Here is a 13,446-nt window from a genome sequence, read left to right as displayed (position 1 = left end):
TGTGGCTGCACTGGCAGTGGGGGCTGCGCTCTGACTTGACTGCTAAGAATGAAGAGAACAAACAGAGCAGGGTATCTTCACATCCTTTCATTCTCTATACCTCACTGACCAATGTCATTATTTACTGTCAGAGTACCAAAGGTCACTGAACATCTCATTTTGTAATTCTTTGAAAAATGACTAAAAATGACTAGGATAATCCTTCTGACCCTAAGTACATCAATTTGTAAAAGACTCATTCCTCATCTTTTGCACTCAGTACTCAGGGGCAGCTCTCAAGGAGTACAACTGGAAAACTGATGTAATCTTGCTATCTCTCAAAAGGAAGGAAGATCCAGTAGAAACTTTTTTTTTTTTTTTTAAGACAGGGTCTTGCTCTGTCACCCAGGCTGGAGTGCAGGAGTACAATCATAGCTCACTGCAGTCTCGAACTCCTGGGCTCAAGTAATCCTCCTGCCTCAAAGCTTCCTGAGCAGCTGAAACTACAGGCTCAAGTGCCACCACGCCAGCAATGTTTTTCACTTTTTTTTTCTGTTTTTGGTAGAGACAGGGATGGTGCTATGTTTCCACCGAGCTGGTCTCAAACTCTTGTCCTCAAGCAATCCTCCCACCTTGGCTTCCCAAAGTGCCGAGATTACAGGTGTGAGCCACTGGGGCCAGCCCAAAAGTATTTTTTTAGGAGAGGGAATTGAGAAGTATGAGTCCATTAGGAAGGTAACTCATGTTTAGATCTTTCAGAGATTTCTAATGGGCCAACCACCACTCCACTTACAGGTTCGTACTCTTGGCTCAGAGTCGCTTACTAATAGAGTAGTCAAGGATCACTTTGGTCTCATGGCAGGAATTTGTTAGATTGGTTATTTATCTTTATGATTTCCCAGCATCTCTCAGGTGCTCTACTTTAAGTGAGCCGCAAATCCAGGTAAGAACTCTCGTTCTTCTCATTTTTCTGTACTACTGAAGATATAGTTACATATTAACAAAAAGTGTTCTTTTCCTGCAGCCTGAATGTTCTCAAATCAGTGATTTTCTCATTCTGATGCCTGTTGGTTGATTGATGCTTATTTATTTTTGTAATAACTAGAGAGCTTATAATCAGTGAGATGGCTTTTATTTCTGTTATTTGAGTCTGGGGTTATGGAGTTGGGTACTAGTTCAGGGAGGATATAAATAAAATGAGAATGTTTTGAGTGTAGCACCTGTTCTCCCCGGGCAGCATCTATAGGCAGAGGCCTGAGGAAATCCTCTTGAGTTTGCTCTTCTTTGGAACTTAGAATTCTGATCCTAATGGCTGAGGCAGTCTTGACCATCTTTTAGCCGTAATCCCATAGTATTCAGTGCTAAATGCTGTAGGAAAAAGCATTATTACCAGGAATTCTTCGTGGCATCTCTAAAACGTTGCCACTGACCAGTCCCAAAACTAACATTATGCTCCATGCATTTTTTTTTCTGCATCTTCCCATTGTTATTAGTTGCTCAGCTGGAGCAGAACATTTGGGGAACATTTCGTGAGGATGTTTTAGACCTACCAAACATTACCGAGAATGGGACATTGCTAGACCCACTATGAGCAGCATGGAGAAGATAGCAAAGGCTGGATCCAATAGATGTTTTCATCATTTGCCTTGGGATGGGTGGGGGTAGAGGACAAAGATGAGCATTGGGAAATGGAGGTTTACCAAGAAGGTAGCTTGCTGATACTGGATCTCCAGTCTCTTTGGCCAGAACAGTCTAGAAAAGAAGATAGCAGGATGTCAGATAACTACGAGCACTGCCGAAAATAAGAAATGGAATATTTAGACCTTAATGAAGCCTTAAATAACTGATTCAAGGGGGACAGAGAAAGTATATTCAAATGTAAAGGTAAATATTAGGAATTACTTTCGGAATCTAACATGAGATGTGCTTGGAAGAAACACTAATGACCTGCAAGTCTCTAACATACGAAACTATGAACTAGCTCTTGCACATGTTTATGTAAGCAGTTCCCAGGTCGCACATAGATCATCTGTGTCAGCATTCATGATTTACACCAGGGTGGAGAGCAGTCCACCCTAAAAAGCATCTTGGCGAAAACTTTCACAAAGTAATGGAGCTGCTCTGCTAACTTCTACGACTTGACTGCCTCAGGGTCAGAAGAAAGAAATAGCTGAAATAGGAGACAGGAGACAGGACAATTCTTTAGGGTCAAAGAATCTTGAAGAGACTGCCCCTGTGTCACATGGAGACATTCACTGACTACAAATCATTGGTTGCAGCTTTACTTCCCATGTCACAAGTCATTTGGGATCTGAATTCTGAAGGAAAAGTTAGCTACAGGGAATGAATGTTGAGGCTACACCTTATGTAGCACTTGATCAGGATAAGCACAGCCTGTGTGATTAGATACTTGGTGTTTCTGGGTTAGAACCAAAAGACTTTGTACTTCCTCTCTTGGAAGGAGTTACTTATTTGGGGTGACTTGTCTGGAAACAAAGAAGGGGTGTTTACAAGAGATGGTTTGCAATGCAGACTAAAGCCAGAAAAATTTGAGTGTGATGGAATAGGAAAACCAAACCAACAGCCCCCAACCCCACCACACAATCTGCTTGGCCAAGTCCAAGTTTGTAGCTCCCTACACAAGAGTGTGAGACTGGCAGGTATCTCTTCCTGTTGTCTGTGCCGCCACTGAGCTGCCAAGTGCTAGATTCTAGGGTTTGCATGAGCAGTTTCGTATTTGCATAGGCGTTTCTCAAAGCCACTGCATGGCAGGTATTTGAAGAGGAGCCAGGCAGGTCACACTAGGAAGAAGCAGCTGAGAGGGCGTATGGGGCACTGTATAGAAAAAGATCTTGTGTGAACGTGGGCCCAGGGACTACACTCTGTTAAAACAGCAAAACTATGTGCAGTAAATGGAATCCCGCAGGCCTGGCTGCTTTTCTTCCCAGACAGCTCTGTCCGCAGAGCGGGCAGCGCCAGGAATTCGTTGTAATGCTTTCTGCCCTCACTGACCTTTGCTGGGTGGTTGAGCTGTGCTGGGATGTTTGAAGCATCTTTTTTTTTTTTTTTTTTTTTTTTTTTTTTTTTGGCTGTTGGACAGAAAAGCAAGAACAGGTGCGTGCCTTTCTGTAAGGGAGCGGCGGCCGCCAGAGGGCGCAGAGGTGCCTTTTGACCGAATGGCGCGGGAAGGGGGGCGTTAAATTCAATTCACAGCGAACAAGATCTAGTCTTGGGAATTAAAGGATCAGAGCGCGCCTGAGCCTTTCGCTGCGGGGATGGGAGGCACTGAAGATTTGGGGGATAAAGAAGAAACGGAGGGACTGTCCTGTCTTCCTTCCCGCAGCCGCCCCTCCTCCCCAGTCAGCATCAGGCCCGTACGCCGCTCATTTCAGGAGCTAAGCTGGGATCAGCACGCACGTTGCCTCAGTTTCCTGCTCAGCTTCCGGGACTACTTTGTGCCAACCTTCCCTGCTTGGAGTATGAGGCACAGGCCGGGGTAATCCTCCAGCCTGGGCTGGGGTCTGCTGAACTCGCGGAGCGCTTTTTCCTGCCCGCAGGTGAAGATTCCCCGCTGGCCCGTCCCGGGGCGCCCTGGGCTCCCTCGCGACCTCTGCCGTCGCCCTCGCTGCCGCGCTCCGGTGGCCGCGCAGCCCCCGACTCCAGGAAAGCCACAGATTCCCGCTGTGCAAGGGAGCCCGCGCGGCCGGCGCTCCGGCCTCTCCCTGCAGCTGGAAAACGCTGCTCCCCTCTTCCTCCTTCAGGAAGGCCGCCCTGATTGGGCCGGGGATGCGGCACCCCCAAGTTTGGAACCAGAGCCCAGGAGCGTTTACATGTCAGGTGTTACGGGTGGTTCTGACTTCGGATAGTCCCCAAATTTCCCACCCTTCCTGGTCACCCTTCCTATCCCACCCCGGCGGAAGGGGAGGTTACGGCTCAGGATAGTTCTGGAGCCTCCTCTTCCCCCTCTACTCCCTGGCTGGCTCGTGGGGCATCAGAGCTTACCTCACCCCTCCCTGCGTCCAGACCTGGAGGAGGCCGCAGGATCCCGCCGTCCGCGCGCTGGGGGCGCCCCCGGGCGGCGGACCCCGCGCGCCCCGCCCGGGAGGACGGCGACCTCTCCGCCCCCTCGAATGCCCCGCCCCGCTGTCGCCGTCGGTCCCCACCCCGCCACCGGCACACAGGCGCGCAGACTTGGGCTGGAGCCGCCCTCGGTGTCAGCGGCTCGGCTCCCGCGCACGCTCCGGCCGTCGCGCAGCCTCGGCACCTGCAGGTCCGTGCGTCCCGCGGCTGGCGCCCCTGACTCAGTCCCGGCCAGGGAGGGCCATGATTTCCCTCCCGGGGCCCCTGGTGACCAACTTGCTGCGGTTTTTGTTCCTGGGGCTGAGTGCCCTCGGTGAGTGAAACCCGGACCTGGAGGGGACTTGGGATGCGGGATGGGGTGAGTTCGACCCAGAGGGAGAACTTTGGCCACTGCTGCGGAACTGGGTCCCACGACTCGCCCTCCTCCCCTGACCTCCTAATCCCACTCCAGGGCATCACTGGCTGGCGCTGACTTCTCGCTTTGTCGGGGACAGCCCCCAGTTTGGGTGTGGGGGCGGATGGCGGGGGGAGGTAAGGGCATCTCTCGGAAGACCTGGATACCTCTGGGGTGAGTTATCGGAACCATTCCTCACCCTGTCCACTCCCCACCCCCCACCCAGCAGAGCCGGATGAGCTGAGCCGCTAGATGAGACACTGGCTAAAGAGCTTAAGGACTTAACTCTAGCCCCCTCTCATCCCCGACCCCACATACAAGCTGATGAGGAAGATCCCCCGGGGAAATACCCCTGGTCCTCAGGCTTGACACACGCACTTCGTGTCAATTCCCCAGCGCGGATGCTCTCTCTTGCCCCCTCCTGCTTCCTGCCCTGGGAATCAAGGGAGGTGCCCCAAAAGGACGACCGTGAGGTCATTTGGGACACAGGAAATGGGGGAGGGGTTCAAACGCACAGAGAAACAGAATTGTGACCACCCCACCCCCCCAAGGCCCACCACCCCTATTGGTTCCCAGAGCCAAAGGGAAGAGGGGAAATTGGGAGGAGGGTGGCCAAGGGTCAGAGAGGAAGGGAACCTCCATGGAGCAAGTGTTTGGGAAGTGTTGTAGGCCTCCAGGGGCACTGGCTTCAGCTGAAGCTGGGGTGGCTCAGAACTCCATCTGGGAGAGGACCGGGCAGGACTAGGCCCTTTTAAACTATTTCACTTTCTGTCCCTCAGCTTTCTTGCCATCTCCCTTCAAGGATCTCGAATGGGAGTGAAGGGTGGGTTTAGCTATATTGACTTTAACTCATTTCTCAGGTTGGAGGATGTCAGGACAAGTAAGGCCTGGAAAGCTGTAGAGTGAAATTCTACAATGATGGGGACAGAGATGAGGATCACCAGTGTCCCCTTTAGCATGTTCTGTGCTCCACAGGTGTCGGGGCATGCAATATTATAGTCCTTGGACAAAATGAGTCTCAAGTACAGCCCCCCAGGCCACACCAAAGCCACAGGTAGACTTCTGTCCCTCTGGGCTTGGTGGGCCTGCTCCAGGATCCCTCAAACTTCTCATCCCGCCTTTCCCAACGTCAACTTCAGCTCTGTTCCTTCTGCATTCCACCCCAACTCTATCCCCCTTCCTTGTGGGGGGTGGGGGCTGGGGGAATCTCTGAAGCCAGGGAGGACAGTTCAAGTTGACTGCCTGAGTGTCCCAGGCTTCACCTGCTGCTCATCTGCAACCCTTTGTCCTACCCCAGCTTTGAGCCTCAGTTTGTCAGACTGAAGACCTGGACTCAAAAGTTCCAATCGGCCCCCCTGGGGGGGTTGCCCAGTTCCCGCCAGCCACTCGAGGGTTAAATGGCACTGGTGACCCCGGTGCAACGTGCAGGCGCCCGGCTCCGCTCTTCTGGGCTCTGGAGGAGGCTCTCCGGCTCAGTAGGCTCCCCGGCGGCTCAGTGCTGCTGCCCCTGGGGCGTGAGAAGCCCGCGGGGGGAGTTTCTCAGAGAAAGAGGGAGACTAAAAATAGCCCCGGGGAGCGGGCCCATTTCGCTCTCCTTCGGCCCCTGCCGGCTCCCTCTCTCTGGCCTCGGAGAGGGCTGTGGGCCGGAAGGGTCCCTTTCTTGGGCTGTCCCAGTGTCCTTCGATCAGACCCAACCAGACTCCTTTTCTCTCCCAGTGGCTCCGTGGACCCTGGGACCGAAAAAAACAGACCAGTTGGGTGACTTCCGAGCCAGCAGACACCCAGGAGGCAGAGCAGAAAAGCCTCAGGCCCTCTTCTGTTCCTAGTTTCTGACAGGGCGAAGGGCAAGGAGCACGTGCCCAGACCCCAGTGTGTCCCTTACTATCTCTTTTAACTCTCCTCTACCTTCTGGAAAGTGGAATTATAAATGTGGGACCTGGGGAGGTCGCTGGTGGTCCACAAGGTGAAGGAAGGGCGCGCCCCTTCTGGGCCCCAGGCAGTTTCCCGGCGGAAACCCTTTCTGGCCGCCGGGTGTGTGTTGTAGAAAGGCTGGGGGGAGAGCCGGCAGCACCTGCAGGCTCCAGGCGTGCCCGGCCTCAGCGGAATGGCCAGCGGGCCGGGTCCCCAGGGGGCGTCCAGCTCCTTGAGGCGGGGATTGTTTCCTCCCGTAGAGCCTCCGGTCTAGTGCCCCCCCCCTTCATTGTCTTCTGCCTTATCACTGGGTACAAATTTCCTGCCCAGACCACAGAGATCCTCCAGGAAATGGGAAGGGGGATGCTGCGAAGGCCAAGTAACAGAGGTGGGGGTTCTGTACGGCGCAGCCGGGAAGCGGTGGGGGAGGCTTGCATCCTGGCCGGATCGGCTCCCAGCCCTTAGAGGCCTTCAGCCTGGCTCTCCTAGAGCGAGGGTGGAGAGCGGGGCCTGGCTCCGGCCTCTTCCCGCGGCGTTGGCCGCCTGCTCGCCACGCGGAGGTGGCGTCTTGCGCTCCGAGGCAGAGGGCCGAGGCCTGGAGGGAGTAGGGCCCGGGACTGGAGCGGCCAGCATCCTCAGGCCTGGCCGTGTGCAAGCCCAAGGTTATTCCCCAAAGGGCTTACCAGTTGGCTGCTCTGTTGCCTCCCCGAAGGGCAAAGGATGAGTATTTCTGGACGATGGCCCCCTCCTTGAAACCAACACCCCGGTCCACCCCCTGAGCGCCGGACACACTCAGGGGAGGCTTCCTACTTGTCTAGAGACCGTCGTTCGCGCTGCCCTTAATTCCTTGCCACCCGAGAGTTCTCTGCCCAGATCGCCCGAACCCCAGAAGGGCTCCGAGGAGCTTTCTGGGTTTCAACCCTCCGTTTTCCGAGGGAAGCCCGCCTCTGAGATTGCGCGGGAGGGCGGGGAGCATCGCATTCACTGGGTCAGGCTTGGGCGCTGGGCTGCTCTGCTCTCTCCAGCTCCTGGCAAGTTCAGAAGGAGCCGCAGGGTTAATAGGTGACCAGACGGCCTCCCAAACCCCTCCGCCCTTTGAGAACTCGGGAGCGAGGGACCCTGGCGGCCCTGAGCAGCATCCCTATTCTCCCTCAAGAAAACTAGGGAAGCAAGTGGGCTACTTGGAGCGTACAACAGAAACAGTCGATCTACCCTTTCTCCTGATATCTTCCCCTCCTCGCTGGAAATCTGCCCCCTCTCTTTGATGCTCAGAAATCTGCGCCTCTGGATACGAATAAATGCATATAAATGTGTCCCCATCCCCGCTACAACTGCAGAGGCTGGCGGTGGAGAGAAGTGATGAAATGGGAAGCAGGACACTGAGCCAGTGGTCCCTGGGCACCCCTTGAGGCCTCCAGGGGCCGGACCCCGCACGGTTCCTCTTTCCAGTTAAAGCGACTTTCCTCGCTCTCTCGTGAAGCCGCGTCGGGCAGGGTCCGCGGGCGGAGCTGGGAGCCGGTCCTGGGCACTCACGCCTCGCTCTTGTCTCCAGCGCCCCCCTCGCGGGCCCAGCTGCAACTGCACTTGCCCGCCAACCGGTTGCAGGCGGTGGAGGGAGGGGAAGTGGTGCTTCCAGCGTGGTACACCTTGCACGGGGAGGTGTCTTCATCCCAGCCATGGGAGGTGCCCTTTGTGATGTGGTTCTTCAAACAGAAAGAAAAGGAGGATCAGGTGAGGGAAGAACGCCTGTCAGCCAGCGGCAAGTTGCGCCCAGCGGGGGTTGTAAGCAAAGAGCTGGTAGCGGTGGGAGGGGTGGAGGGGGAATGGGGGCCGGGGAAGGAGTTTCAGGGAAAAGCAGAAGTCTTCACCAGTTCAGTTTTTGTTCTGATATTGGAGACTTCCCAAACAATTATCTTTTGCCGGCTTTCCCTAAAAATCCAGCACACAAAATACCGTAAAAGTGGAGAGGCATTTTACTTGGTTATGAGGGAGGAGAGGAGGAGGGCAAGAATGGAAGTTGAGGACTGGGAAACGCTTAGGGGAAGTAACACACACGACTTATAAAAGTTAGCATATTTCTGGCCTGACTCAGTGACTCATACCTGTAATCCCAGCACTTTGGGAGGCCGAGGTGGGCACATCACTTGAGGCCAAGAGTTCGAGAGCAGCCTGGCCAATATGGTGAAACCCCCGTCTCTGCTAAAAACACAAAAATTAGTCGGACATGGTGGCACCCGCCTGTAATCCCAGCTACTTGGGAGGCTGAGGCAAGAGAATCGCTTGAATCCACAAGGTGGAGGTTGCAGTGAGCCAAAATCCAGCCACTGCACTTCAGCCTGGCCGACAGAGTAAGACTCTGTCTCAAAAAAAAAAAAAAAAAAAAAGTTAGCATATTTCTGTTTTCACATTCTCTGCTTTGAATACTGTCAAGTCACAGGCCACTTCTCTTCCCAAATGATTCTCATCTGTCACCTTGCCCCCCTTTATACCACCTCGAGAGCCAAGGGGCCATCTCCTCCCACAAACTCCCACCCATCTGTCTTGACACCAGGCTTACATCCAAATACAGATTTACCCCAGAAGAGAATGAAACAATGTTCAGAACCCCTGAAAACTGTGTTCAAGGAGGTCATCTGGATTTTTTTGAGACAGGGGTCTTACTCTTGTTGCCCAGGCTGGAATGCAATGGTGCAGTCTTGGCTCACTACAGCCTCTACCGCTCCTGCTCAAGTAATCCTTCCATCTCAGCCCCCTGAGTAGCTGGGACTACAAGCACACGCCACCATGCCAGGCTAATTTTTGTATTTTTTGTAGAGACTGTGTTTCACCGTATTGCCCAGGCTGGTCTTGAACTCTTGGACTCAAGCAATCCACCTGCCTCAGCCTCCCAAAGTGCTCACAGGCATGAGGCAACGTACCCAGCCTCATTTGATACTTTTAAAATACATTTTTAATATTTTTTTCCTCCAAGATGCCTTCCCCATTGTGTAAGTTTCAGGTCTTACAAACCTGGATCCACCCCAGCAGTCTGAGTTGCATATATACATACCTCCTATTTACATGTCCCTCCTCCCACTATTATGTCACCTTTCTAAACACCGCAATTGGGAGATGAGACAATGCGCAGGAACCAAGAACTGTTCTGGTGAAGAGGACCCAGGGGCAGTGAGAGGGGGCTAGGGACAAAAGGTGAATGGGGAGCTGGTTCAGGTTAGAAGAATGGGTGCATGTGAGGGGCATTTGGAGAATGCGAGCTGGGGGAGGGAGAGTGGCTGAGCCTGTAGGCACGGTAGACACATGTAGTAATGACGGGGATGTGTTATGCCCCACACCAGGTGTTGTCCTACATCAATGGGGTCACAACAAGCAAACCTGGAGTATCCTTGGTCTACTCCATGCCCTCCCGGAACCTGTCCCTGCGGCTGGAGGGTCTCCAGGAGAAAGACTCTGGCCCCTACAGCTGCTCCGTGAATGTGCAAGACAAACAAGGCAAATCTAGGGGCCACAGCATCAAAACCTTAGAACTCAATGTACTGGGTGAGTGAGAAGCAGATTTCCGGATCCCTCCCCACCTGCACTGGGAGGTCTGGTGAGTCTCTCTCCTAAATGACAAAAGTTGGAGGAGGAACAAATGAAGCGACAGAAGGGTGCAGGACAGAGGGAGAGGATCTGTGGGTCTCCTGGGTGTGGTTTTAATCTGTCTCCCCCTGCCCAGTTCCTCCAGCTCCTCCATCCTGCCGTCTCCAGGGTGTGCCCCGTGTGGGGGCAAACGTGACCCTGAGCTGCCAGTCTCCAAGGAGTAAGCCCGCTGTCCAATACCAGTGGGATCGGCAGCTTCCATCCTTCCAGACTTTCTTTGCACCAGCATTAGGTGAGGACACTTCTGGAAACAGTGGAGACTGTGGCTGGGGAAGGGGAAAGATGAGAGGTACCACAGGGACTGGGGTGAAAAGGGGAGCCAAGGCTGACAAGCACTGGGGAGGAGGAGGAGGATGTGGGGAGGATGTGGGGCAGAGAAAGATGCCCTGCCAGTGGCAGGTATTGTGTTAGGTGCATTCACATGTGTATACCGTTATGAAACAGGCTCTACAGCTGGAGTGTCTGTGTTCAAATTCCAGCTCTTCTAGTGACTAGCTGTGTGACTCGGTGCCTTCTTTCCTGAATTTGTAAAATGCGGATTTTACACATATCAGCTTGAACTCATTAGTGTGACTTGAACACACCAGTTATAAAAAAAAATTTTAGGGATAACTGAAACATTTTTAATATGAAGTATTCGATGATTTTAGATAGTTATGTTATTAATTTCCTAGGCGTGGCAATGCTATTGCGGTCATATGGAACGACGTACTGCTTTTTTGGAGATTTATGCTGACGTATTTACTTTAAAATATCTAAGTAAAAGAAAGAAATCAAATAAATACGGCAAAAAGTTAGCAACTGTTGGATCTAGGTTGTGGGAATATGGATTTTCATTTTGCCTCTTTCTACTTTTCACATGACCATTTTTATAATAGTAGCTTTTTCTTTTTAAAAATAATACTTATTACCTCACAGGTTTGTTGGGAAATTGTGGTAAGTTCATACACATCAAGAATCTAGAGCAGTCTTTGGCACAGAGTTAGCAGCCAATAAACATTCACTGTTTTATTTATTTATTTATTTATTTTTATTTTATTATTATTATACTTTAAGTTTTAGGGTACATGTGCACAATGTGCAGGTTAGTTACATATGTATACATGTGCCATGCTGGTGCGCTGCACCCATTAACTCATCATTTAGCATTAGGTATATCTCCTAATGCTATCCCTCCCCCCTAAACATTCACTGTTATAATGATTAGTCCATATAGTCCTTTCAACACCCTCAGGGAGGTCACATTGTCCCCATTTTACAGATGAAGAAATGGAGACCCTCAGATATCAACTAACTTGCTTAAAGTCAGTCACATGGCCTGTTCTGGAACCCACGTTTACCAGTTCCTACCCCAGTGTTCTTTCTCTCTCATCACACTGTCTTGCCGAAATAAGAGTAAAATGGTGTTTTGGTTTCTCTGTGCTTCACTTTCTCTGTGGCCTCCTGTCGGATATCCACTGGGGGCACTGACTGAGGAGTTTATTGCAATGGACTAGGGCAATGGAGGTTATTGCACTAGTCAGTCTGCAGCTGGGAGCCAAGCCCAGCTGTCACACCTCTCCCCCCATCAGGGAATAGACAAGCCGTGACTCCCAGAGGGTCAAAGGGGACATTCCAGAGGAGGGACAAGATTTTTTTTTTTTTAATGGGAAAGAGGGTCCCTGAACTGATGGCTAAATTGTGTCCACAGATGTCATCCGTGGGTCTTTAAGCCTCACCAACCTTTCATCTTCCATGGCTGGAGTCTATGTCTGCAAGGCCCACAATGAGGTGGGCACTGCCCAATGTAATGTGACGCTGGAAGTGAGCACAGGTCAGTGAGGGGTAAGTGTGGTTAAGAAGAGTGGTCAATGGTGGGGGAGGGGTTGCAAGTGGGGAGGAGGCCTGTCTGCTGAGGCCTCTCTCTGTAGCAGGGCACGGAGCTTCCCCTGATCAAATGTTTGTACAAATGGTTGGTCAGTGACTGGTCATTTCCTGCTCAACAGCCACCTCTCTTCTTGACAGGGAAAAAGAGGGAATGTGTATGGTGGCAGATGGGGTGGGGAGAGTGGGATTGGAGAGGGGTGAGAACCCCTCAGCTGGGTGTCCTCCTCTGACACGTCGCCTTTTCCAGGGCCTGGAGCTGCAGTGGTTGCTGGAGCTGTTGTGGGTACCCTGGTTGGACTGGGGTTGCTGGCTGGGCTGGTCCTCTTGTACCACCGCCGGGGCAAGGCCCTGGAGGAGCCAGCCAATGATATCAAGTAAGTGTCCCTGGTGTCTGCTGCAGCGGGGGCTCTCCCAGCTCTCCTCACAGAGGCTGGGAATTCAGGCAGCTCTCATCTATTGGGATGGGGTCAGTGGCTGAAACATCATTCCTATGGGCAGGTTTTAAGGGAGAGGGAAAGGAGTATTGAAGTGTGCAGGCAGAGGTGGCATATAAGACCAAGCAGGTAGAAACTCTCTCCTCCTTCCCCCACCCACTTCTGACCTCTTGTTATTTCTTTGATGACTAGGGAGGATGCCATTGCTCCCCGGACCCTGCCCTGGCCCAAGAGCTCAGACACAATCTCCAAGAATGGGACCCTTTCCTCTGTCACCTCCGCACGAGCCCTCCGGCCACCCCATGGCCCTCCCAGGCCTGGTGCATTGACCCCCACGCCCAGTCTCTCCAGCCAGGCCCTGCCCTCACCAAGACTGCCCACGACAGACGGGGCCCACCCTCAACCAATATCCCCCATCCCTGGTGGGGTTTCTTCCTCTGGCTTGAGCCGCATGGGTGCTGTGCCTGTGATGGTGCCTGCCCAGAGTCAAGCTGGCTCTCTGGTGTGATGACCCCACCACTCACTGGCTAAAGGATTTGGGGTCTCTCCTTCCTATAGGGGTCACCTCTAGCACAGAGGCCTGAGTCATGGGAAAGAGTCACACTCCTGACCCTTAGTACTCTGCCCCCACCTCTCTTTACTGTGGGAAAACCATCTCAGTAAGACCTAAGTGTCCAGGAGATAGAAGGAGAAGAGGAAGTGGATCTGGAATTGGGAGGAGCCTCCACCCACCCCTGACTCCTCCTTATGAAGCCAGCTGCTGAAATTAGCTACTCACCAAGAGTGAGGGGCAGAGACTTCCAGTCACTGAGTCTCCCAGGCCCCCTTGATCTGTACCCCACCCCTATCTAACACCACCCTTGGCTCCCACTCCAGCTCCCTGTATTGATATAACCTGTCAGGCTGGCTTGGTTAGGTTTTACTGGGGCAGAGGGTAGGGAATCTCTTTTTAAAACTAACATGAAATATGTGTTGTTTTCATTTGCAAATTTAAATAAAGATACATAATGTTTGTATGAGATAAGAAACAAGTTGCCTTTTCAAACTAAGAATTCTTGAAATTGAGCTTCAGGAGGATGCAAAGTGGACCCCTTCCCAAGCTGTGTACCCAGGAGGGCTTCCCCCCACAGGCTTAGAGCAGCT

General features: G+C 52.5%; 1 protein-coding gene and 1 long non-coding RNA gene across 2 annotated transcripts; one reads left to right on the top strand and one right to left on the bottom strand.

Moving 5' to 3' along the window:
• Positions 1–66: 66 nt before the first annotated feature.
• On the bottom strand, positions 67–4,074 carry LOC129136490 (uncharacterized). The gene is made up of 3 exons (XR_008538173.2): positions 3,982–4,074; positions 1,680–1,731; positions 67–1,347 (listed from the first exon to the last, which is right to left on the bottom strand). It is a non-coding gene; the product is annotated as an uncharacterized LOC129136490 (long non-coding RNA).
• On the top strand, positions 3,959–13,331 carry ESAM (endothelial cell adhesion molecule). Its single transcript, XM_508839.8, has 7 exons — positions 3,959–4,372; positions 7,917–8,095; positions 9,700–9,901; positions 10,080–10,235; positions 11,694–11,816; positions 12,117–12,243; positions 12,496–13,331. The coding sequence occupies exons 1-7, from the start codon at positions 4,303–4,305 to the stop codon at positions 12,809–12,811; spliced, it is 1,173 nt and encodes a 390-aa protein (XP_508839.1). The 5' UTR covers positions 3,959–4,302; the 3' UTR covers positions 12,812–13,331.
• The last annotated feature ends 115 nt before the right edge of the window (positions 13,332–13,446 follow it).

Source organism: Pan troglodytes, chromosome 9, assembly GCF_028858775.2.
Source record: "Pan troglodytes isolate AG18354 chromosome 9, NHGRI_mPanTro3-v2.0_pri, whole genome shotgun sequence".
Classification (NCBI taxonomy): Eukaryota; Metazoa; Chordata; class Mammalia; order Primates; family Hominidae; genus Pan; species Pan troglodytes.
The sequence above is the reverse complement of the archived record's forward strand: the minus strand, read 5'-3'. Positions and strand labels throughout refer to the sequence as shown.

What these genes read in the sequence shown, in the direction of transcription:
- ESAM (XM_508839.8), top strand. Translation starts at nt 4,303, where the DNA reads ATGATTTCCCTCCCGGGGCCCCTGGTGACCAACTTGCTGCGGTTTTTG. An exon ending in CCTGGGGCTGAGTGCCCTCG is followed by an intron (nt 4,373 to 7,916) that starts GTGAGTGAAACC and finishes TCTTGTCTCCAG; the next exon opens with CGCCCCCCTCGCGGGCCCAG. An exon ending in TTTCTTTGCACCAGCATTAG is followed by an intron (nt 10,236 to 11,693) that starts GTGAGGACACTT and finishes TTGTGTCCACAG; the next exon opens with ATGTCATCCGTGGGTCTTTA.